We start from the raw sequence: 25,972 nt of genomic DNA on the forward strand, positions 1-25,972 counted from the left end.
CTTTTCAAATATTGACAGACCTAGTAAGGCACAATCAATATATCAATTCCGTTGTGAACTATTAATTATATATATTGCTGATGAATAATCATTTAATTAGCACAATGGGAGGCTTCAGTGAAAAGGCTGTCTACCAAGCGTACGGGACCTAAAAATAGCAATAGATTTTCAACCATGAGGCTTTGCATGAAAATGCTATTGCTCAACTTCTGGTCTTAACACTTGTTACATCGCTCGGCCAATACAGAGCTTTGCCAATAAAGTTTTTCCCCTTTATCACAGCAGTGCTGCCATATATAATTTGTTCCTCTAAGGCATGGTGACAAGGCTTTGGTATGGATTACCTGAATCAGTTCATCAAGCTCTGTTGCATTCACACAGGAATGCTGAGATACAAACGTCTGCTTCTGAATCACAATGGTGGTTCTCTGGGAGGTCTCATGAGGCTGCTCCAAGGCTTTAAATACTGTTGCTCCAATTATTAAATACACGACTACCACCAGAAAAATTGTTGAGACTGTCTTCCATTTCATAACATTAATAGCCGAATCACTTTCCTCCCGTGAAGAGAGTACGGTAGGCTTGGTGGAAAATGATAATCTTGGTTTGGAGTTCTGAGTGGCCGATTTGGGATCCAGCAAGTCAGGTGCCGCCACTAGCAAAACAGAAAAAGAAAGTTAATTTTTACAGTGCCACTCAGATTTCGTTAACGGAGCTTCTTGCCATGAGATTACAGAAATTCTGTTGCTTCTCACTGCAATTCTTAAACTGTTGAATCTTTCTCTTAAATCCCATGCCACCTTACAAGAAATCTGCTGCTCTCGGTAGTATTATCCATTTTACACATATACATACATTTGCAACTTTTTCTGTATGTGTCTGTCCCCTTATGATATTCAAACATTTCCAAAATGCAGATCTCCCCTACACTCTTGCATTTCATTAAATTAGTATAAGGTGGTATTTTGCTGCAGAGATTCTTCACGTCTGCTGCTCTCTCAAGCACTGCTAAGCAGCTTTCCAGCTGTGTTTTACCCCAGCATTACAGCGGTAGAGCAGAAAAATACAAATCCTTCTTTCTCTCGCCTATTTTGCCCTGCGCTCCGACAAACGCTCTCTGAGAACAGTTGCGTGATCACTTCCAAACTCCCCAGACACAACCATAAAAACCATGCACTGCTCACCATACCGGTCTTAAAGCGTCAATTGCGTATCAATTACACCTTTCAGAAAACACCAGTAAAACATATGTGTACTTACTGGAAAAAAGTCACCCATTTGTTAGAGCGTGTATTTTTATTTACAGCTACAAAAAACCACCGAGTTAGGAAAAGAGCAGCTGAGTGTGTTATCAAGTATCTCGATAACTCATGTGACTACCAGCAACTACCCGGGCACCAAAAAAAAATCTGCCACATCAAGTGCAGGTAAAGGTCTCCTGGGGGAAGATGGCCACAGCACCTGACCACACAAGCTATATTTAAATTGTTTTCAATTCCAAGTACATTTTGAACGGCCGGGACGGGCTTCCAGCTGCCGGTGGGAAAAGCCCAGCTCTAAATCGAGAGGAAAGTCTCCCTCGGGACGGCGGAGGTGGGACACGTCCCCAGCAGGGGTGGCGGTGGCACTTGGCAGGCTCACCTCCCGGGCTCCCGCCGGGCTCGGGCGCGCACCTCGGCGCCGGGAGAAAGGGGCCAGGAGGGAGAGCGGCAGCCCCTGGCCCGGGCCGAGCGGCCACCCGGGGCACCCCGCGCCCCAGGCGCGCCGCCGTCACGCCTCCCGCTGCCCCGGCCCCCCCCCTCGCCCCACACCTTGGCGGGGGCAGCCCCCTCCCCGCCGCCTTCCCCTCTCCCCGTCGCGGCCCCCGCGACCCTCCGAGCCCCCCCAAGGACGGTGCCGGGGGCCGCTCCTCTCCGGGCCGGGGCCGCCGAGCTCGCCGCCCGGAGCAGCGCCGACCCGCCGCGGCCGCCGGCGGCGAACAAAGGAGCGGGCACCGGGCACCGCCGCTCGGCCGCCGGCCCCGCCGCCCCCTCCCCGCGGCCGATGCAATGCGCAGGGGGATGCCCGCCGCCCCCGAGGGGCGAGCCTCGACCCGCCGCCGGCGGGGATGCTCCGCGTCGGGGCGAGGCGCGGGGGCGAGGCGGCCGGCGGCGGGGCTGGGGCGCGGCGCGGAGCGGGGCCGCGAAGGGAAGGGAAGGGAAGGGAAGGAAGGGAAAGCAGCCAGGCAAGGTACAAAGGGGGGCCGGGCCGCCGCGGCGGTGCGGGGGGCATCCCGGGGTCCCCCCGCGCCCGGGCGCGGGGGAAGCAGGGGCGCATGCAGCATCCGCAGGGCTGGGAGCGGGGAGGCACGCCATTGTGCTCGTACTCACTTCTTATTTACCGACCCGGTGCCCTCTCCTCGCTCCACGGGCAGGCATTTTTTCAGGGCTTGGGTAGATACAGTTAGAGCGAATTAAAAAAAACCCCAAAATTAAAAAAAAAAAAGAAAAAGAAAAGAAAAGAAAGGAAGGGAAGGAGCAGACCGAGAGGAAGAGGCTGATGGATGGGTCTGGAGGAGAGGGAGCGGCAGGGGCGGGCGGGCTGGCAGCGCGGATCCCGCCGGCTCCCCCCGGCCCCGGGGCGTGCGAGGTACCTCACGTCGCGCATCGCGCATCGCACATCGCGGCGCGCGCGCGTGGGGGGTGGGGGGGGGGGGGAGCGCGTGTGAGTGTGTGTGAGTGTGCCCGTGCGTGCGTGTGTGTGTTCGTGCGCGCTCCGGTGCGCGGGGCGTGCGGAGCAGCCCCAGCCCGGCGATGCCTTTTGTGGGGCGGCGGGCAGCCGCGCCGCGGGTTGCCCGCCCCTCCACCCACCCCCACCCCGCTCCGGCCCTCCGCGCCCCCGTCCGCGCCGCTCCCGACCCGCCGGGGGGGTGCGCGCCCCTCCGCGCCCCTCCGCGCAGGCAGCCCGGGCAGATGCTGCAGGGGCGCAGGGAAAAAATGGAGGGGGGAGGCGGGGGGGGGGGGGGGGCAGAGCGGTACCTGCGGAGACCGAGGTCTCGCCTGGAAACCAGTGAGGAGAGAGGCGGGAGGGAGGAGAAGGCACCGGCCGGCAGGACCTGCCGGCGGTCCCCGCTCCAGCCCCAAACGCGACCGCCCCGCCAGAGCCTCCCCGTGAACTTCTGAACTAGAGGAAATGTCACCGCAGCCGCGGGAGCGGGGGGACGCGCGGGGAGACCTCGGCCCTCGCCGGGGAGCGGCGCGGGGCTGCGGAGCGAGGCGGCTCCGTCCTTCCCGGCTTGGCCTGATTTTTAACCCGTGTGCTTTGCAGCCCGGTGTTTTGCTGCAAGGAGTTAACTAGGTGGGATCTAGGAGTCAGGGATGGTAGCTGCTCTCCTATCGCACGCACCGCCCGCGTACTGCCTCCTTCCATTTTAGCCTGATAGATACATCAGAAATGCTGCTTCGGCTGTGGTTTCTGCCCCTAAAAAGCCTGAAATTGTTCCCGTTATCTCTGCCACGGGCTAACTCCCCGTTTTCCCGGTCAACTATCGCCTGTGACATTACCCGTGGGTCAGCTGTTCACACTGAGGTGATGAACATCTACGCCCGCCTAAAAGACAGAAGGGGATTTACCACGACAATCCAAAAACTGCTCCCACAACCGTTCTCTAAAAAGTCTCTGCAAACACGTTAAAAAATTACTCACCGTAACAAATGGGTATAGGTCACACACATTTAAAGCCAGAGGCTGTATCTGTGAAATGGCCAAAGTCAGTCATACATCGGGTGTTTAAAGGGCTATAATCCTGCTCAAATCAGCAGCACCATCAGCAAACACTTTAGAAGTCACTTATTTTAACGCTTCTCCATATCAATGTGACATAATACAAATGAGTGTAATATTGAGTTCCTTAGGACTCCAATTTCAGCAACATCAATCACACAAATCTTCCCCAGTGTGTTCACACGTCTCCACGAGATGCAGCATAGGGCAGGAAGCCGTGTCTGCTATTTCAGTTTGAGCTGTAGCTCATCGCTCCCCATCGCCGTGAACCAGCAAAGCAGTTGTCGAGTAACAAGAGCCGTTGGGCCCAATCCAACAAACCCTTTCACAAGTAGACCTTCAGTCACACGGTTGACTTCATCGACATAGTCCCGATCCTCAAACAACAGAAGAAAAGTGAAATGCCCACTCCTTCTACTGATACTCCTTTGCTCAAGGGATTCGTGAAGATGAACGATTTTCACGCCTGGATCTTTTTTATACCAAAAAAATCATCATCCTTCCCCCTTTCTCCCAAAAAGATTTCTTAATCATTAGCCTATGTAAACACTGTCTGTTCATATCTCATGGAAAAGAATCATTTCACAGGATTTCTTCCAACATCCTATGGGAAAACAGGCATGAAAATTTTCCTCCATGCTGACCCGTGTCCGTATAAAATATTGTGGAAAATAGTACTACATGTCTTTCTTTAGCAATCTAAATATTTGGAATAAGATTTTGTTTTTCCTTGAGTGGAGTTATTAAAAGCTGAAAAAGGGTCAGACTTATTGCCTACAATTTGAAATCAGTGGGAAGCCTCCCAATAGCTTCAGGAGAGTTTGGACCAGGCCTTAAATTTAGGCATTCCACCTAACGGGCAGAAACCATTTTGAGATCCACTCCAGGAATGACTGCATTGGTGCCTTAACTTTAATAGCTGAAGAGCTGTGTCTGTGAAAGTAATTATTTCCATTAATTACCTAGTAAATATCTCCAATGTCTACTTTCAGTTAGCGGATATTTTCCACCTATTGTGATCCCAGATGCAATCCTCAGCTGGAGCTTACCGCTTACTTAAAGTGGACTTGAGCTGTGCTTTCTCACTTCTACCAGGGATATAAACACTCCACATACGGCAGACATCTTCAAATCCAGTAAGAAAACCAGTAATTCTTTTTGTGGTGTACAACAAAAACTATTGTGTATAGCAACTCCTATTTTCTGGAGGCCTTATATAGCACGAGCATTTATTCTGTAGAGTCGTGCCCTCCAATATTTTTATTGTAACGTACACCACATTGTTTGAATATTGTGTGTCACCATTTTGCCCTCAAATTTGGAACTGACATTCAACAAGTTTGATGCGTCAGGTCTGAGATTTACTAAACAAACACACTCAAATGCAGCCTATCACTGACAAAACATACCACTGACCAACACGGACAAGATTAAGTAATAAAAGGGGCTACAACACAGAGCTCCAGCCTTGCAAGCAAATGGGCTTGCTGCTGAGCCAGAGACATTTATCTGAACAAACTAAAAAAAAAACAAAAAACAAAAAAGCTTGAAAGATTCAGTGTATGCAGGTTTGTGTATTTCATGCTAACATGAGATAGGCTAGAAAGACTCACAAAGTACAGGACTGTTGAATGCTGTCTAAAAATGTATTGGCATGAGTTTGGGATGGCCGCATTACTCACAGACGGTGGCTGCTGGAAGCTGCTCAACTCTTTGAAATGTTAAAAGTAGGCTCAACCGAGAGAGACAGGCATGCAGCATGCAGAGGAAGTCAAAGTTGCATGATACACATAGCGATCACATATTCATACAAATAACAGCTGTAGCTGATCTAAACATCGTTTTGATAGGACAGGAGCCCACTTACACTTGTAAGGAAATAGTTATTCCAGAAAAATATCCCTCTAGAAAGACCAGTTTAAAAAGCATATGTAAAAAGTACCCTTATCTGTCGCTAACACTTTCTTTTCCTCTTTCCAGCTGCAGGAGCCATGCCCTCCCTGGAAGGCCATGAAGAGCACTCGTTTTGTGCCAGGAGCGTGGGGCTCCTGCTGAGCCTGCACCTCTGGGTGCAGTAAATGCTCTTCTCCTTTAACCAGCTGCATAACAGGAGGCACCACAAGTTCCAGCCTTCTTCACTCTTACTTAGTTGCCAAGGACTTCTACATTCCCAAGGGACTGTTAGGGCAAGGCTTCCAGTGAGGGCATTTCCCACACTGCCTTCAACAGACTATTCATATGGGCACCTATTTAATTTGCCACAGGGGACCCATGCCTTTGATCAAACAATGTGTTGCTATAGGCTTCAGGCCTTGCTGTGGACACAGCATCTTCCCCTCCAAAGGAAAGGGTACTTCCTCGTGACATGAGAGCAGGAAACCTCTGCCTCTCTTCAGAACGGGCCAAGCCATACACCCAGTTAAAGTCAAGGATAAACCTTTACTACTGCTCAGTTTTATTACAACAGAGCTCAGCAGAAATACTACTGGACTTATTTAGTAAGTTCATTTTAAGGCTCATCATTGTACTTACTCAGCGGCACTTACAAATTGCTTGTCTTTTGACTTCTTTGGAGACATTAAAAGATCTCTGTCAGTTCTTTGGGGATAATTATGACATTAAGGCCACGCCATGTTACTGTATTCTGCCATTAAACCATTAGTCATATCCTGCTATGGGAATTTACACTAAACGAGAAAGTAATGGCATACAGACTGCTTTTCCTTTGAGCAAACGAGAAGACAGACCATGTGCTTCGCAGGCAGTAAGGACACAGGGCTGCTCCCAGTGACCATGCTGAGACGGCACCCTCCCAGCCCACCAGAAGCATCAGCAGAGAAAAGAGAAGGCAACAGGCAGGAGACACTTGCAGCTAAGTGATACTCAGCCCTCATCTGCCTCTGAAAATGGTAACGCCTTAAAGCAGTCCCGTTTAAAAATACGTGATCACTTTTCATTCATATTTTTAAATGAGTTAAGCATATGCAGAGCAACTAGATTATGTATTAATGAGTTTTACCTCACTAGCAAGCTATTACATCTACCATGAGTGTCTGTCTTACAGTGTGATGAATTATTTGTTCAGCAGACAAGCCATTGTTTCTCACCTCATCAATTACTAGAAAAAATGTTTACATGTGCCCATCTATTTTCATACAGCTCAGTTGTCAGTTTTAATTAGATTCCAATTCTTTCCATCACTAGTAATTCTTATCTATTTATCCATGTGCAGCAAGTGGGAAGTTGTTTTAGAACCCATAAAGTATTCGCTGTTGTAATTAATATTGTGAATGTGTATTTTTCTTTACTGGCTTGCAAATCTCCCAGTGGGTTTCCTCCCTGCCTGTGTCGTGTTACCAGACCTAATGGGATTTATTTGTCACATGTTCTGCCACTGTTTTTTCATATTTGCTTTCACAAATCTATTACGCTTGGACAGCTTCAGAAGCAACAATTATAGCTAACTTTTCAATGCCATTCTCATCAATGATAAATGTGAATTGCCATATGTCACCTTTATTATGGATTATTTCTGCACAGGAAAAACTTACTACTACTTTGAATTACTGATCTCCTTGAGGGAAAGCTAGTGGTGCTTCAGGATGATTACAAAATGTTTTTCTGTAATCATCAAAATGTTCTACAAAATTGCTGGTTTGTAATTTGTTTTTCATTTTTGCTAGTTGTGGTCTCTTCAAAATAGGAGACTGACAATGGGAATATCTAGATTTTATATCTGGCTGCCCACACCCATTAGTACCAATCATGCAACTGTCCTCATAGATTTTCATGGCACTACTGGATGACTTATGAGATGGAAACCTAATCTCTGTATTGTCTTTGCAGACTGGAAAAAAGCATGGAGTATTCTGAAAGAAGAAGAACGTGCATGTAAGACTGCACACATCAGGCCTGACAAGAGAATGGCCACAGTTCATGCTGACTCTAAAGATAGTTTTCTTCGAGTAAGTAAGCAGGTGCTTACTTTTAAACCGTGTCTTGAGGAGCTGAGGTTTTGATTTTTATATTTGTAAAAAGTACTACATCCACATTTTAGGGAACTTTGGAAATAGTGACACAGACCTATGGCACAACAATCTGTAAATAAAATAAAATACAGACAGAGGACACAGGAAATCACATAAAATAGCATTAGTGCTTTGCTTGTAGAGTAATCCACAAATAAAATTTGGAAGAAACAAAACAAACCAGACAAGAGAAGAGAAAATAGCCTAGGCAATACTAAATAAGTATCATGCAGGGATAATGAAAGAACTTGCTAGCAGAAATAAAGAATACAAATGAGGAGATGAAAAAGGAGAACATTAAGTATCATCTATGTTTTAAAACCACCAGACTTACTCTACATGGCAGCAGCCATAAGAGAAAGTGCAATGAAATCTATGAATTATTTTCAAATGTGCACAAGAGACTCTGTTTTCTGGCAGTCTCTGTGTGTTCAGCTACATGGAGATATGTCTGGAAAAGATGCTACAGATTTTTTGCAGAAAGACAGCATTTGGTAGTCTTTTCTTTTTTTTTTTTTTTAATTTGATAGCTTGTTCTAAGGATAGACCTCTTATTTTATCTCTTCTCAATTATTTTGTCATTTTCTCCTCCCCTCATGCCAGGCACAGAGCTCACAAATCACAGTGTGAAACTAAGCTGTGTGCTAATGCTAATGTCAAAATATGGCAGTTGTAAGTAATGGTTAGTTAATTTAAAGAGGCATAGAGTTTCAGCTTTTGAAACTCTGAGCAAAAAAAGTATCTCCCAGATTCACACATAAGCACCTAAATGAAGGTGAAGAGGCAATTTCATATCACATTAAAAATCTGACTTTGAAAATCAGGGCGTCGCAACTTCATAGCTTTACCTGCAAAGGCTCACCTGCCCTTTCTAGTGACCAAATCTTTCCACTGTGATAAAGATGCCACTAGCACCATGCAGGCAGAAAGCTGGGTGAACAGAGCCCAGTTTTTGTAAGGTGCTTGGACAGCAAGAAGCATAAATTGCTGCCATTCAGATGCACAGTGCATTGGCATTGCTCAGCACTTCCATCCTTGAACACTCTTCCCTCTATTTGCTTTAAAGTTTCTTGAAGTTCTGGGCTGGTGATTTAATCTTGGGCTGGCAGCTATAGACTGCGTTGGCAGGAGAACAGGCTACAGGTTCATACTCATCTTTTCAGCTTTAAAGTATTTGCTAACCTATCTTTACAATTTTGCTACAAATAAGGTCTTTCAATTGTGTCGTGCCACTGATGTTAAGGAAATTGATCCACTGTTTTGTACAGTTTCATGTTTTATTTTCATTTGTTAGAGGGAACATCAAAAGCTGGTCTCCAGCTCCACGGAAAATGTCGGTACAAAATATAGGGGAAGATTGGCCCACATTTTGCTCTTTGCATAGCAAATATAAGTATACCCCAGATGTAAATCCTCCAGGCACCAAATAGAACCAGATGCACTTAAGACTGTGAGTGGTGAGAAAGCTACTTTATATGACCCCTTCACATAAACCAGCTAAAATTAATATTATGAAATTTCCATTACATTTTAGCAGCCTGGACATGAAGGCTGTTCTATTTCTAAAATCCTCAACATCTTAATATTTTTATAATCACTTGGCCCAAAAGGTCACTTGCCCTATCGCATAAATGGGCAAAGTAAGATTGTAAAAAAATCATTACGGTAGTGTAAAAGGTATTCTTCAATAAAAATTATTATTTTTCTAAATTATTTATATTGGCAACAGATATAGCATAAATGTAACAATTTATGTAAACTTTCTGTGATTTTTTTTGTTAAAAATGGGAGTATACCAATTTAAGATGCATGATTGCCAAGAAATGTTAATAGAAAAGCCATAAAGAAACCAATTCCTGAAATTATTGCTTTCCTAGCTTTTCATGTTCTTTCTCATAACAACTTCAGATACTAAGGGGATTACTACTCTAAAAATTTACTTAAGGCTTTATCCAGTAAGAATATCTCAATGGAAGAAATACAACAAAAGCAGTGAGAAAGGAAGCCTCAGGCTGAACATTTCTACCAGATTCTTGGGGACGCATTGGCAAGTTATTTCTTTATTTTAGAGGGAAGATCTGATGATTGTTCTTACTCATAATAATTGCCTAGAATGTTTTGGAAAGTCAGCTATGATGACAATACTGTAACTAGTAAAGTAGACTTGTGGGAAAAATATCCCTTATTCCTAACTTACAGGGTCACAGGGAGTAGGTCCTGCATCCTGCTAGCAAATCTACAGAAATACGTGTAATCCAGATGTGAAGGATTTTGGATATACGTGTACATCACAGCAGAACCTCACACAAGAAGCCATGTGGGAATCTGGAGCAAGCTGCTGCATGCGTAAGATTGTGCAGCTTAACACAAAAATACTGTCAGCTCCTGAAGGTAGGACAGGTATGGTCTTCACAGCAGCACCCTCAAACTAGTAACTCTGACCTCTCAGCATGGCAAAGTGGCTCAAATACAGTGTTTCCATGGCATGTATGTGTTGCCTCCAGTTCTGGTGTTACCTCTATGTCAGCTACTTTGAGTTTTTCTATATCATTGTGCAGGGACAGATATGGCATCTGACCTGGACAGAGGTGCCTATATGCAAAATTGTGATCCTGAAAACATTTCTTTTAATTTCTGTGTGGCTCATTTTTCACCACTGGTGTTCTTTAGTGAGCTTTCTGCTTCCAGACACAAATACACTTCCCACCACACTGCTCAATACTAGTGACATTCTTATGCCAAATTGATCCAGAAAATAAGCCTTCCTTTCTTATCTCCTCAGGGGAGGTTTTTTGGTAGGCTTTTCTGGAAGGCTGGAAGAACAAACTTTATGTAAAATGTAAGGATGGTTACCACTCTCTTTTAAAACATAAATAAAAGAAACGCCTCCACCAGATTTTATGCAATAGTGCAATGATTGGAAGATTCTCTCAGGAAAAGGGGAAAAAGGACTCTAATTATTTCTTCTGCATAAAGGAATTTAAATCCACATCTTTCACCTTCCTGGAGAGAGCCTATCATTGGGACTCCCCTAGTTCCAGCAAGCCATGCTTAGGAGATCTCTGATCCTAATGCATCACTGGACTCAAGTGCACTGTCCTGTGATTGTGTCTGGTCTCTAGGAAGTATTACTGAGCTGTATTTGTTGCTCTCACTTAACATGTTTGTGCAAAATAAGGTTTACACTTGAGTGTTGTAAATAGTAATATACTTACATGGGTGCTTAGAAAGTTTAATCTCTCTTGCCGTCAGCAGAAAGAATTTTACTGATAACAGGTAGATGACCTGTTTACCCCCAGATCAAGTACTGAGCTTGTCATTAGGTTTTGCCTTCCTATTGCATAAAGGGTTTCTTCAGCATCAGTCAGCTGCTGACTTCCAGCTGAGCCTACACTGTCACAGAAGGGCACTCCAAAGGCATCTTTATAGAGCAAAGACTAACCCATGCCAGGCAGGATGCAAGAGAACTGGATCCCAGCACCAGAGGGCTGTGGCAATTATTTTGGAAATTATTTTGGCTTAAGTGCCTACTAGCTACATGGGAAAGACAAATCACCTTGAAGCCTAACTAGAATGAGATGTAGCTACAACACAGTTTATTGTTTCATTTCTCATACATCTCTCCAGAAATACTCACTGATCTATGGGATTTTTTTAATCTTAACATTTTAGTATAATAAATTAATTTTATTTTTGACTGAAAGCTAGTTAGAGCAAAGACAGATTTTGGAGTGGCTGACAAACCTTAAGCAGGCATCTCCTCAGTATGTGGTAAACCCTTCAGTGTACGTCAATCTATTCTTACAGTCCCAAGCACCCCAAGTGTCTCCTCTAGCTTGTAAGATTCAGTCTGCTTACTGGAAAAAACAGACTCCAGGTAGATTAGTCCTCCACTATCAATGTTAATCAGAACCTACTCAGCAGGCATCAGGGTAATAAGGAGTTGGCATGAGATTCAAGGGACCTCCTTAGATTTATGACAATCCTGTAATCCAGCAGGCATTAAAGATCTCTAATGTAATCCCAGTTCTTCCTGCAGAATTCAGGATTCATGAGGTGGGAAAAGGACAGAGGGAGAAAGAGAGAAAACATTCCTAGCTTAGTGATTACATATGCACTTGGCAGAGGAAGACATGAGTTCCTGCTCCAAGGACTGTTTATGCATTTTAACCAATGACAGTTTCAATGAAAAATCCAAGTACAGAAACAAATTACATCTGATCACTTCCACAGATATTTATCACTGATAGTCATCATCAGTCTCAGCAAACACTACACTGACACCACCTCCCTCAGATTCTTTACCATGTTTACTTGTTTGGCATGCAAGAAGACAAACCATCAAGGATGCTGCAGCACGCAGAAAATTCCTGCTAACTCAGTTCAAACAGAGTAATTAACAGAATTAATCAATTTCAACTGAATGAGATCAAAGAAATCTCCCATCAGTTGACTGTTTAGAATAACTCAAGGAAGATTAATTTCTATGCCAGTGTTCTCTTGATCCCAATAGGTTGTTGATGACAGAAGAGTAGAAAGAAAGCTTTTTATCATCAATCACTTTCATTATTACTTGAATACCCGCTGTGTACAAGGATCCACACATTCCTCTATTTTTAGGTAAGAAAGTGATCTGTCAATAACTGCTGAACTACTAGCCATTCAAGATGACCACTTAGGGAAGAACATATGCATGATAGCTGCTGTGTAGAATATTTAACAGAAAGCTATATATGGAAAACCACAAATTATATTTAAGGTGTCACACCCAGCCATGTTTCTCTTAAAGTAACATTAAAGCCCTATATAACAACTACTGATGAACTAACAGCAATGCATCCTTCAATATACCACTTGCACATTTTAGATAGGTATACATCTGTATTATCCACATACTCCATTTATACACTAGCTGTAAGGTCTAATTATTACTATAATATTAAAAATTTTATTAGTACATCGTAAGCAGTTTATAATAATGAAATAAGTATCAGTAGTTTAATGAACTTGTTTATACGCTCCTATAATGCAACAAAGATAGAGCTATCACTTAGCTGAACAGACTACTGTCATTGAAATGTGTGACTTTCTGACCTGCAGCATGGGACTCCCTATCTTACCATAAGTGTTCCCTAAGGCCCCTTACTACAGACATACTGATATACAAGATGCCACAGCAGTAAAGTCTGTAACTTCATGTTCCTTAGACTCATATTCATTTAATGCTACAGAATGTATAATGTCAAGCTGCAGGTTGGAGGGTCACCATTTGTGAAAGGAATTACATGGTCTAGCTGCCTGCAATAACAGAGGACAAGGGCAGGTGACCCAGTCTTTTTTCCAGTCCAGATTCACATCTCGTCAGTTACTGGGTATTGATGTGATCTCACTGACTTAGATTACACCACTGTAATTAAAGTCAGTCAAGCTTTGGTCGTTATCTCTTGTGATTTCACCTTGGCTCTTACGGACATTGGGCTTAGTCAACACAGTGACTTAAGAGTCACCACGCTCTGCACTGATGCACCTAGCTTTACTTAAACACAGCAGATGCAGACCAAAGTTAGAGCCTGAGTTCCCTATATAACATATGGGGAAAGTCAGTCACCCATGAGAGGAACTCACAATGGTCCTCCAGGAACTGCTATCGACTAGCCACTGGGCAATGCTACAGAAAAAGAAGTGTACTAAACCCTGTCAAGCTCTGGGATTTAAGTCTCTCAGGAAAGGATCTGTCCACAGGTCAGATTCCAGATGTTGTTTTGGTGGGCTTTTTAAAGTACTTGACAAGGATGGAGTAAAAAGTGGGAAGGGAGGGAGGAAAGGGAGAGAACAAAGAGGTAAAAGGCACCACTCTGTGCAACTCAGTAGCTGAAGCATCCACCTAGGAGACAGGAGAGGAGATCTGGGCTCACATCTTCTACCTCCCTGAGAATGCTTTAACCAGCAAGCCATTGGGTGGAGTGTTCTTAATCCCCAAACATTTAGCTGCTTATGATTTCGGCAATAAAGCATTTACTATTGGCACCCATGTCCTAACAGGCCAAAACTGAACACTTTATTCCATTTTTACGCATACCTTATTCAGGCAAATTCCCATCGACTTCAAAGGAAGCCTAAAAACTTACAGGCATTCAGTTCTCACATTATCTATGGCTGTGTCTATATTTATGTTCCTATGCATGCCTTGGCATGCCCCAGGGTCTTGCTCCACAGAGCGTTCAGAACAACGCCCAGCTACAACATGCCATGGCTCATGCTCAGGCTCTGGGCTTGAGCTTTCCTTGGCATGGGAACTGGGTCTGAGAGGTGCGGGGACAAGGCATTAGCCCAGTACAGCAGTGGCATTCAGTCTGCATCTGCTTCTGAGCCCAGGGAAATGGAAAGGACTCCCACATACCATGACACAGAAGTAGCCTACCTGCTTAAGAAGTTTCCATGGGCATTCAGCAGAGCACAGCTCTCAGAAAGCACTAACTGCAGGAAAGCACAAAAGGCAAACACTAAAAAAAGTGTACCTGAAAAAAAGTGTACGCAGCTTGGTTTTGGATAAAGTGGAACGATGATAGAAACACACTTACTCGTCATATTCAAAATCAGTGTATGAACCAAGCCAAAGGACAGTCACCCGTTAATTTAAAATGTAGGGCATGCCAATTATTCAAAGTGTCTTATTCCTTTAGTCCTTACCATAAATTTTCTCTCTAGTACAGACTGCTAAGTCTAGCTAGGTAAGATGAGTGTATTGGCCTCATTACAATAGCATATATATGTTAAACATTGTGAAGTGCTCTTTATTTCATTAATTCTTTGAGGTGGAAAAGTGCTGTTATGCCCATTTTTATCAAAGGGACCTAGAAAATAGTGACTTGACAACATTACATAGGGAGTTCCCTGTGGATAAGAAATTTTTAACAGGTTGCGGTTTAGCTCTTTGTGTACTCAGTTGTGCGCTGAGAGAACTGGGCAATTTTTCTCCTTTGTAAAGGACATTTGTTTCTAAAATCTCCAAAACATATAATGGATATCATGATCATGGATAGAAAAGTTCTTTAATCATGCATGTATGTTTAACAACTTCTGATCTTTGTTCTACATTTTCCTTAGTATTCTCTTACAACTGTAATGACTATTTTAATTTTCTTTTTTCTTTGTGAAATTTGCCTTATAATTTTTTCTTTGCTGTCTGTATCTTAATTTAGTTTGGGGTTTTTTTAATCTGTTTTTCTTTCTACCTCCAAGTGCTTCTGGCCTTCTAGCTGATACATTCTCCCTGTGAGATGAAGTACCACACATATTTCCAGCTTCTGTCTCCCTCAATAATAAGTAAAATTCTATGCTTTCAAGAGACTGCTTTGCAATTACATTTAGTTTGTATACAGCTGTTATGGAACTGAGTTTGGCACTGCACAACTTGATCTTTTTTGTTCGTATTCAAATTGACTTAGGATTTCATATTTACCTGGGTATCAATATCCAATTTATAAGCAACAACAATTCCATTCATGTTCAAGGGGGCATTTCAGTCATCTGAAATAGCTCTCTATCTGAGCAATTTCCACAGAACAATCTTCTTCACTGTGCAGAATATTTATACTTAATTTCCTTTTAGGTACAGCTTCCCCCAGATAGTTTTGTTTCTTGCCAAAATAGTAGCTCCATCAAAAGCCAGGCATTGTTTAGTTCCCCATTTTTTCAAGTGTAAACTTTCACGTTACTTCTTGCAAATTCACTCCACATGAGAATTGAACTGTTGAAGTTTTTTTTTACTTCGTCAGTCCTTTTTTTTTTTTTTTAATAAGACTTGTTTGTCAGCCCAATCTACTGTGCCGTCACTTCTTTTCTTCCTAAAACTTGCATTCTCATCCAAGAGTGTTCTGCAGCCTGGCAAACTAACACAGCTGCTTCTAAACATAGGTCAGAATCTCATACAATGTTTCTCTCAGTTTTGGTCTCTCTGCTGCAATCTGATCTCAAAATTAGGATCCCATAAACAGGGAAAAAAGTGTGGGTTTTTTACAAATATTAAATAAATTCCTCTTTTGGGTATTTCACATGCAATTAATCCTCTCAGAATTTCATTCTTTCAAAGAGTGTGACTCTCTCGACTTTTTTCAGCACAAACTGGTAATTAGACTGCTCTTCTTTAATTGTAGGTTATTAAATAATATCCACTGCCTTTGGCCTGAGGTTACTGGAAAAAAAGAGTAGCTAGCTTTTGCCCACCTTTCTCTTTAGAAACTTTTCTTTTCAAAGAGACAAAATTTTCCTTTAATCTCTCTGCCTGATGCATTGCTTGAGAAGCCCAGATGCAATAGCTGTAGTCCTTAGCTGCTATTCCAGGTCCTTCATGCCTCACATTTTCTTCTACTTTTCTGACACTGAATACATGTTTCTTTTTCTGTCTCTTCTTTGGATACCATAGAGTGCTCTGGGTGGTAATTAATGCAAGTGCCCAGGTTGGATCTTGTAACTGTGATGAATCTTTCTAATTGTAACGGGTAAACTGACAAATATATATCGGGTATGTGTAACACTGGAGCTTGTGAGGGAGGGAAGCTGCTGCTTCTCTTCTTCCTCTTGCTTTTGATCTGTTCTGGTTCAAAGCAGTACATTGCACAGGGAATGTTACACTTCTGCCTAAGACTATTCAGGGTCCAATTATTCTTAAACCCTTGCTTCAGCCTGAGTCTAAAATAAGCTTTGTGGCCATAGGAAAGAGATTCTTATGAGCAGAAGGTCTCCTAGAATGGGAGAGTTAGCACTTTCTGAAAGGAACCCAAAGTGGCCAGCCCCTGAGCAGAAAGCCACCAAACATCACACATTTGGGGTACTGATTCTTTCAGACCCACCTACAAACAGCACTACCCACGTGGGCCCGTGCATTCTGGTTCCTGACCCTGGTGTTATCACTGTATGAATACAAAGAAGTGCTGGGCCCTTCTAGTCTGTTTTAACCAGATTTATTAGAAGTCCTGTTAAATCCACCATCTTTTTTATACAGATTATTTTTGCTAGTATCAACAATACATAGAGGGTGGGGTTCAGCCAGCAAGTGCTATCAGAATGCTGCATGCCAACCCACCGGCCCCAGTGAAACATCAGTGGGAAAAGTGCACTTAGTTCTAGTCATCGGTGCTCCACAAAAATTAACCCAAAGAGGAGCAGAAAAGACTTCTAGATGGATTGTGTCAGATGGAACTGGAAGAGCTCAGCTCACTTATTCTGGCAGAATGAAGGCTGAGAAGACATCTGATTGCTGTGTGTAGATCAATCAAAAAGACTTTTTTGAGCTAATGGACCATGTTGGCACAGAACCAAAAACATTCTGTGAATAAATTTTGGCTGGAAATCACAAAAAGCATGAGAAGAGCCAGCTTCTGGAACAATCTCTCAATAGGGAGGATGAGAACAAAAACCTAACATTGTAAATAGAGGCTGGTCAATTTATACAAAAGATTTGTCTGACATGTTGCCTGCAAAAACAGGAGATTGGTCTCAGAGGCTCAGCGGAGAGATGGTCAACCTTTGTGAACCCATAAGCCACATTCTCCAGTCCTCACAGAGCCACAGAGACTTCAGAGAGCTGTGGGGAGAGTAGATAGCTCAGCAAGTCCCAGATCTTTTACTGTTCCCTTGTGGATTTGGGCTGGATGGCCTCTGCATCCCAGATGAAGTCATGCCCGTTGGCTCATGTCCCCCAGCAGGCTCCAAACCAACGCAGCCCACTGCCACATGAGCACTGTAACCCCAGCATGGGAGTTCATTTGGCGTGCAGCTCAAAAAAACCAGGACCTTCATCCCAAACCCTCTCAGTCACACACACTGAGATGTAACATTCTTCTAACCCACAGCTCTCAGGTACCAGGCTGTCCCTTCTCCAGACTAAGGAGAAGAAAAATCATCTGGAAGAATGTCTTTCAGAAAAGATTTTTTTTTTAAGAACTTGTTCTCTGATCTGTATTTTTAGCAACAGGAGCACTAAGAACCACAGTGAAAATCGAACATTTTTGTGCTGAGTTATCATCATCAGGGTGAAATACTGTACTGATAACTTGAGAAGATTTGAGATTTAAGAGGCAATAACGGTGTCCTGGACTGCATGTTCTACCAAAGCCAAAACACTCACAGCAAGTAAGTGTCAAAGCCAAGGATATGTGCCATTTATTAATAGAAGATGAAGCTATTGCTGAGTTAAGAAGTAGCCTCAAGTTACTAGTATAATTAAAAAATGTGATTAAATATTAAAATGAATGAAAAAAATTAAATTGAAAGGTGTCAAAGTGCCAAGTGAATAATTTAAAGACAGATTTAAAAAGCAGTAGGAACACCCTTGTTCTGCTTTTTCTACTTCTTCATATTACTAACCCTTTTTTACCCTTTCTAATATAATCCTCACACTCTGATATTTGCATAGGTTAGCAAGGTTACTTTCCCCTACAATACACTTCTGTTTATAATACGTGTTTGGAAATTGCAGAAGAGGCTGTGCTTGTTCCCATGTGAAATAGAAAAAATGTCACAGTGAATAGGAGGACAACCCTTTCTGGGGCAGTCACGGGAAAAAAATATGTGTTTGTGGATAGAGCTAGGAAAATGAATCAGAAGAGTGGACATGGGTTGACTGTGGGTTGTTTGGTTATCTAAATGTTTTCTTTTCAGGATTTTTCCATCTTCATTTTCTCTGTTGTTAAGGGTTATTCTGCTTACTTTGGGTAAATAAAAACTTTTCCTTGTTTCCTCTAAAGGCTGTCAGAGGCTGATATGACTTATTTGCTGCTGAGGAGGATCTAAGAAGCCAGGCAATTGCTGAAGCTAAACTGAGACAGCAGCGTGTGCACTGACTGCACAGGCAGTCAGAAGCTGGATCTTCCCACACACGTGAATGCCCTCTCCCACATACTGGGAGAATAAAAACTTTCTAAAACAATTATTTTTGTTTCTTTGTTTTGTTAAGAACTAAGTAAAAGACCCTCACACATTCCAACAGCAAAAACAAGTAAACTGTAGGTCAGGACCCTCACCTGGAATATGGAAGAGTCAAGAGACAGTATTAATCTGCTTGATCCAGCAACTTAACTAGCCTGGCAGTATGTAGTTGCACTATTCTGTCCAAGGTGGAGCTGAAATGCAGGTTCCCATGGGAAGTTTCAGTTAGACGAGTGCTTTCCTGTGAGCAAAGGTTTTTTTCTTGAAGAACTGGCTTTTGTCATTAAAGACGTTTTATTACACCTCAAAAAAATTTCTCACCATCTCCAATTCATGGTAGCAAAGAATAGCAACACAGCCTTATCCCTGCTACGCCAGATGAGCATTCCTGCTGTCTAGTTCTGTCTACCTCCAACCTGGATGAAGGCATTAGTCTTTCATGAGCATCGTACATCCCTCTTACTACATGCTATCTCTGCAGTAATGCAAATAGACACCCACAGTTAGAGTGCAGGGTGTAACTACATCCATGCACAAAAGCTGTGCATGGCTAAGGCACTATGTATGCGGTGTTGAATAAACTCAGTAAAAGCAAAGTTCCTACCCCATAATTTTCCCCATAGATCATGGAAAACAGAGCTCTGATGCACACTTTAATGTTAGTTTAAAATGAAAAGTGCACAGTGCCCAATGGATCAGTGAATACATTTTGGAGAAGCCAACACAGAGGTTCCCAGACAAATGCTTACCTAGTTGGAGAATTTCAAAAGGATGGTTGGGAATTCAGTAGAGAAGACAGTAGACTTCTCCCCATTCTTAACTCTGAGGACTGCCAACCTGTGCCAGGAATGACCCTCTGCTTAAGAGCTGATGATTTGCTGTCTAGAGATCTGTCATACAGGCTGCCTTAGAGCACACTCTGAAGTCATACAGCTGGAGGCATCCACAGTTCTGCTATCACTGTCCTGTTACAGTCCTGTCTCCCCATAGCTTTAAATATACTTGAGTTTTTGTGAAGAAGCCGTTCTCCACCCACAGCTAAAACCAGGATTTCTGCAGTGTTTGTTATGGTTTACTAGAAATTCCAAATACTTTTGCAAAGTCTGTTGATAAATGTGTTCCCTGGATATAGCTGCATTTCTCTTTCCTGTCATTACATCTCTGTTGAGAGACTTTTTATATCCACTGGTTTTCAATTTGATCTTTTAAGCCACCCTCCTCCATGGCTTTGCACTTGTATTAAGCATGTTTGCATTGTGAAGATGTTGTTCTCTTCCTTGCACAAGTGCTCAGTTCTCTATGGAAGCAATAGCATTTGTAACTTACAGAAAACTTCCATACAGAATTTCATTCCTCATCTGCGTGCCTTCTTTTTTACCACACAATAGCAGTCTTGGTGAGCTCTTCTTGGTGGTGTCCCCTTCTGCTGGATACTTATCTCAGCTGAATAGAAACTCGAAGTCGATTCTTGAATATAAGTATCCCAGCCTCCTTACAGTCTATATGAGGACAGGATTAATGGAATGAAGCATACAACTGACAAAAATGTGTATTTTGTAAGGTCAGTAACATACATTTTTTTCTCTCTGAGGTTTTTTCTTATGCTAAAACAGGTTTTTATCTTTATATTCATAAAGGATAGGCTTTTCAGATGCAATTTTTATAGATATATTGAATTTTTTTTAAGAATACCTGAAGTATACCATTGCTACCAATTCCTTGTTCATTAAATTAATCTTTTCTTACCCTTGGTAAAAAGGCGCAGGTTATATATCATCTTCTTTGGGATTTTTTAATACCAGGTTGCATTTATGTAGCAAGAGAACCAAGACTCTTGCAACAGCTCTAAGTAGCTAAAGAAAAGATTCCCAGAACACTTGCTATACAGGCAAATGGCAACACAGTTCACGTGCAGTGCCCAGGCAATGATGAAGAAAAACTGTCTAAATACCTGCAGTGAAACATTGGTTTCACTGAGTTTCAGTATTGATTTCAATGGAGTTTTACACTTAGTTTTACTTTTCTATCATATACTTCGGTAAAGGCAAGAATTCTGTCCCACCTTGAAGAGGACAAGTACTGTTACTTTCTACTTTGGTTCAGTGGCTTTTTTGCACAGGCTGAGAACTGACCATTTCTCAGTGAGTCGCAGAACCACCGTAAAGCCATTGCTGTCACGTTAGGTGGTAATTGCCACAGTCTCAAAAAGGACTTAACTCCAAGCAGCACATACAAAGAACAAGGGAAGCAGTAGCGTGCAGCATCTCCTGAGTGTCGTGCCTCTCTGTGTTTGCTGATGGTATGAAGAGAGATAATCGTGGCCCAGAAGACAGATGGCAAAGTATAGCTCATATTCAGAAATACCAACTACAGCGGGGTTGAGCTACGTCAGTAGAGCTCTTCAGTGAGACCCTTCTCTGCTGTTTTCTTGCAACTGTTCTGTTCATTGGAAATTGCATTCCAGAGGTCATCAAATCCAAGCAGCAGTGACTCATAGATTAATAGGATTTTACTTTCAGTCTGTCTCCTACAGCTTATTTTTTACATGGGTTTTCTGAATTAAAGCAAAAGTATGATAATGCCTATCACTTTTCATCACATTATTTCTGCATATACATCAGCAACAGGGGCTATACGTGTTTCTACTTCAGTCCCAGACCAGATTATTTCTGCAGCTGTGGTTTTTATACTCTTCTTGACCAATGGTTTTCAAAATTCCTTAAAATAATTACAATAACATTTCAAAGTAGTCAATGTCTCATCTGAAGCACCACAACATTCTAAAAAAGGCCTCAGGAAAACTTTAGAAACCTTTTCCTGGATGAATTGGTAGTGGCTATCATTTCAGTATTTAATTTGGTTCTTTGCAATAGCCATGGTTATACTGGAGGTAGCACACCTTTAAAAAAAGTATATAATACAAGTTCATTGTGATTTTCGAAATGTCACACTCAGCACCAATGTTTGATTTCTGTCTGCTTGGACTTCTTTGGAAGCAAATGCTTGTTCATGTGAGAGATCAGACTATGTACGCCAGGCTCAGCCAGCAGCACGTGCACACTACAGATGGACCCTGCTGATCTGCCTCCCTTCCTACAGCAGAGTTGGACAGAAGCATTTCAGGCAGCACTGGTACTGTAACAGTCAAATACAATCTCCTAGTTGAATGTGTGACCAGGTGTTCAAGGCTCTGCTTTCTCCATGTGAGAGGGACAGTGGGGCTGAAGGCAGATCTCTTCTGGTATATGTGTAGGTTAACATGTATGGCCAGCAGCTGCTATGGCCTCATTGACTTACACCATGAGAGTATTCCAAAAAGGGGGTAAAGATTCAACTCAGAGCTATTGAGGCTGCACAACCTCAAGCCACGTGTTTATAGATGGAGATATGATCTGAGGTCCCATCTTCCATGTGACAAAGATCATCTGCCCAACCTCTGGTACAGCCTCTGCATCCCTCCCGCCACTTCTGGTATGGTGGTAATGTCTCTGAAGTTATCCTCGTCAACCAAGAAATGGGGGCAGAACGAGACTTTGAAGGGATCCTGCAGTAGCCTCTTAAGAGTCCTTTGGAGGTAAAGTTACAAGTCAGAAAATAGAGCATGGTGCCAGCACTTTCTTTGGCATTCTACTAACTTTCCTCTGTGTACATAAGTGCACACAATACACTAAGTTGTTCTGTGAGAAAATATAAAGCAAATGGTGGGTGGGAAAATTGAAAGATCTATTTGAGGGAATAATGGCAATATTAGCAAGATAAAATCATTATGTAGGCATGTCTCCCAGTGAGGAGTTCTTGTTTTGTACACACGTTTTTGTGAAGAGTGGGAAAAAATAAAGAAGGTATTAGATGCAGCAGGGAAAATCCAAACAAATGCCCTTACCTCAACCAGACAAGAACCCAGCACACATCTAAAGGCAAGTCAATGGGAATTTTGTCTTATTCATCAGTGCTATGGTCCCAGGCGCCCTTAATGATAATGTTCTGTATTTTACGAATTATACTATAACCCATAAGTTGTTTATCTCTGGTCATATAATGTGGTTTCTATTTAAATTTAAGTTATGTGGTTTTACCAGTTTGTAAGATATTTGACCTTTCACTTGCCTTTCTCTATTACCTACCAACACGTTTTTAGACAGTGATACATTTCTGGTTTGGAACATGATGAAAATGAAAAAAGAACAAAACAGCAAGCATTTCCCAGTGGCATAAAGGATAATAAATCTGGAGATTCTGAGATTACTGTGCAATTCAGTGAGTTTTCAAATGAACAGTTCAGCAACCACCACTCCGTCATTCAAGTGGCTGTTAAGAAAGATTTTCTTCTGTTATTAACAGATGCTCAGTTTATAATATGATATAGCATATATTACTCCAAATCTTTGAGGGAGACAATGAGTCAAAATCATTCTTCTCCTAAATAATCTATGCATAATATTTTTAGTACAAACATATGAAATGAAAATAATTTTTTTCAGGTTTGGTGCAAGGCTTGGTCCATGTTAAATACAGAAATAAGCAACACATTTTTGGCTTGGAAAATAGGATTGGCAGGGTTTCTGCTATTTGTCAACCAATTCTGAATGGATTGTTATGCTTGTATAGAATCCCACTGATTTTATATATGGAGACTTTTATACTTATCAGGTGGCAGGAAAAAGTGAGGTTACAAGTTCCTTTAAGTTGCTTTTCAGCTGGTCTATCTGTGTCCAATATATTGTTCCAGTACAACTCCTAAAACTACTAATTAATTTTGTGGAAAAAATCTTATTCTTCTCTGGGCTTCTCTTCCCACCACATATCATCAGCAAAAAGCATTATAGTATAATCTTAATCCTGATCCCAAAGTAAATAAAATAGTTTCCTCATTAAGTTTATGTATTTTGAATCACTTGATTTCACCATCAAGCTTTTAAATAAGTAACTGTTTTAACTTGTAGAGAGTCCAAGACTAAGATAAAAAATTAATCAAGATCCAAAGAGATATTAGGATATATTTGGGGCTTTTAAACTGTTTTATATGCAGGCTCAAAATTAAAATGAAGTGTTGGGGGTTTTGTTACATGTAACCAGCAGCCGGCATTCTTCATCTAACAGAGATCAGGTTAATGTTTAAATAACTAATATGGGATATACTGACCTCCCTGAAAATCGCCTGAAGTAAGACACTCCAGATGATGGTAGTAGCCTTTAATTTGACCCAAAAATCAAACCTGGAGTTTTTGATGAATATCACTTTACCAACATATATTTAATTTCCAGCAATCACATTTCCTTTGGCTATTAATTCCAAGAACAAATATCCTGTAGTAATGAAAACAACCTTTCGTTCTTCATGATAGTTAATTTTTAACATATTTCAGATATGTTTCTTCATTCAGAGAAAAAGTGATGTTCATGGATCTATAAACGTATTAAATCATTTGTTTAAAATCAAAACAGTATCTTCAAAATATCCCCATTTTTACTTAAAACAGGCAGAGCACGTGAACCAACCTCACATGCAGGCACCTTTCCTGTTCACTCTTTCCCACATTGGAGTGTTACCAGCCCTGTGGCCTCACGCTTGTACAAACCCCTACATAAGCAACGCATTTCTAGAATGCAATTTCCTGCCTGCTGGAAGCAGACTTTCAAGGCAGACCTTTGTCATTGTTGCTTGTTTGTAAATCCATTTCATAAGCCAGAATCAAAGATGTGACTCCAAAGTTAAAACTAGAAAGCTGCCTACAGTGCTACTTTGTGGCCCATGGCCACATGCAAAGTTATCATCTTCTACAAGAGGACTATTCATCCAGATAAAGAATGAAGCTCTGCAGTTTTAGCTTCAGTTTAAGAAAAAAGAGGCACTCCTCTATCTAGGTCGATATTTACTATGCACCCTAGATAGGGGAGAAAATGCCTTCCTTTTAACTTAGGCATTAGTTAAAGCATTTTAGATATTATGGAGCAAAGAAACAATGTTCTTTTTGTTTTTAAAAACATCCTGATTCTCTTTCTACTTTTTTTAACTAGAACTTTGCAAAATTTGATGCTTTATGCTTACTAGTTGGCAATTTAATGTTTTTGCTGTTTCATCTAGGTTCATGAATCCCGAGTTTTGTTTTTAATTTCATATTTTTCTGAAATAAATGTAGTAGTTAGTTAGAATGGATTTCTACTTAAAACATTATGGACTGGCAAAGGAATTTTGCTTTTATGCCTAAGAACAGCATGTCTTTATATATCTGAGAGTGCAGATTCTTGCAGAATGTATGTAAAGCATATTTTAGAGAGCAATTTTTAAAATCTTTCTCAGTGTTTTAGAACTTAGAACACGAGTCTTTTTTAAAAAATAAAATTAAAAATATTGATTACTTAGTTAAGTGTCCCTGCAATACAATGGGTTTATTTCAAGAATTAAAAGACATAGTCTTCCTTTTGGAGGGCTGATTTTACTAAAATTTAAGAAAGAAAAAGCCTTACTGTTAATGCTGCTCTATCAGCAAAAGGATTAAAGTAACAATCCAGAACTCAATCTGTCACAATTGTCTCTTATTTTACTGAAGTGGGGTTGTTTTAGTCAAAGCACAGAAGGACTTCAATTCTTTGAAGTATACAGGGATGGAAAGCTGCAGAGCTGTACTGTGGTCAATTTGATCTAGTTTGGTAGCGATGAGAGTTAAAAAACTCTCTGCAGAAAGCTCTGTCGCCAGGCACCCTCTTTCTGACAGCAGGGTCTCTTTTGCCTGGATTAGTACTCGGTTCTTCTCTCTTCTTCCCCAGTCGACACAGGCTGAGCACTAAATGTCACGGCTTCTTTGCTGCCAGCTCTCGGCCACTCACTTTCCCTTGGTCCCACCGCTAGAACCCCTTGCACTGACACTGTATCCTTGCACAGCGGCAGAGCAGTATTTCATCTATCACAGTTGCAGTAATTTACAGAGAACATAGCACCTACTTAATCCACTAAGTGCTAGTCATGTTATTTCAAAGAATAAACAGTGACCAAAGAAAGCTGATCTCAATCTCCTTCCAAAACACTAGGAACAGAAGCTGAACACTAAAGATAGGCTGATGTTCTGCAACTCTTGCCACTGATTTTAATTTAGGAGAGTGCTATTGTAACAATGCTTCAGGAGGCCAAAACTCAGTCATGGTTATTTTCACTCAGTGCTTATTCAGAAAAATCATACTGAACTCTTTTGCCCAAACATTTTTGATTGTATCAACAGGAACCCAAACCCGCCCAAACTTTATGGGTTCGGTTA

General features: G+C 41.9%; 1 protein-coding gene across 5 annotated transcripts in view; it reads right to left on the reverse strand.

Annotated features, from left to right (window-relative positions):
* The window catches only part of KCNK2 (potassium two pore domain channel subfamily K member 2), a 127,014-nt gene that overhangs the window by 77,327 nt on the left and 23,715 nt on the right, over nucleotides 1-25,972 (reverse strand). For 3 of the 5 annotated variants that reach the window (XM_052805228.1, XM_052805229.1, XM_052805230.1), the window contains one exon: nucleotides 345-655. In XM_052805228.1, the coding sequence (XP_052661188.1) occupies nucleotides 345-655 (311 nt within the window). Of the gene's footprint in view, nucleotides 1-344; nucleotides 656-2,369; nucleotides 2,619-3,017; nucleotides 3,128-25,972 lie in introns of those variants that run through there. The other 2 variants (XM_052805233.1, XM_052805232.1) reach the window with 2 other exon arrangements.

Source organism: Harpia harpyja, chromosome 13 (assembly GCF_026419915.1).
Source record: "Harpia harpyja isolate bHarHar1 chromosome 13, bHarHar1 primary haplotype, whole genome shotgun sequence".
Taxonomy (NCBI): Eukaryota; Metazoa; Chordata; class Aves; order Accipitriformes; family Accipitridae; genus Harpia; species Harpia harpyja.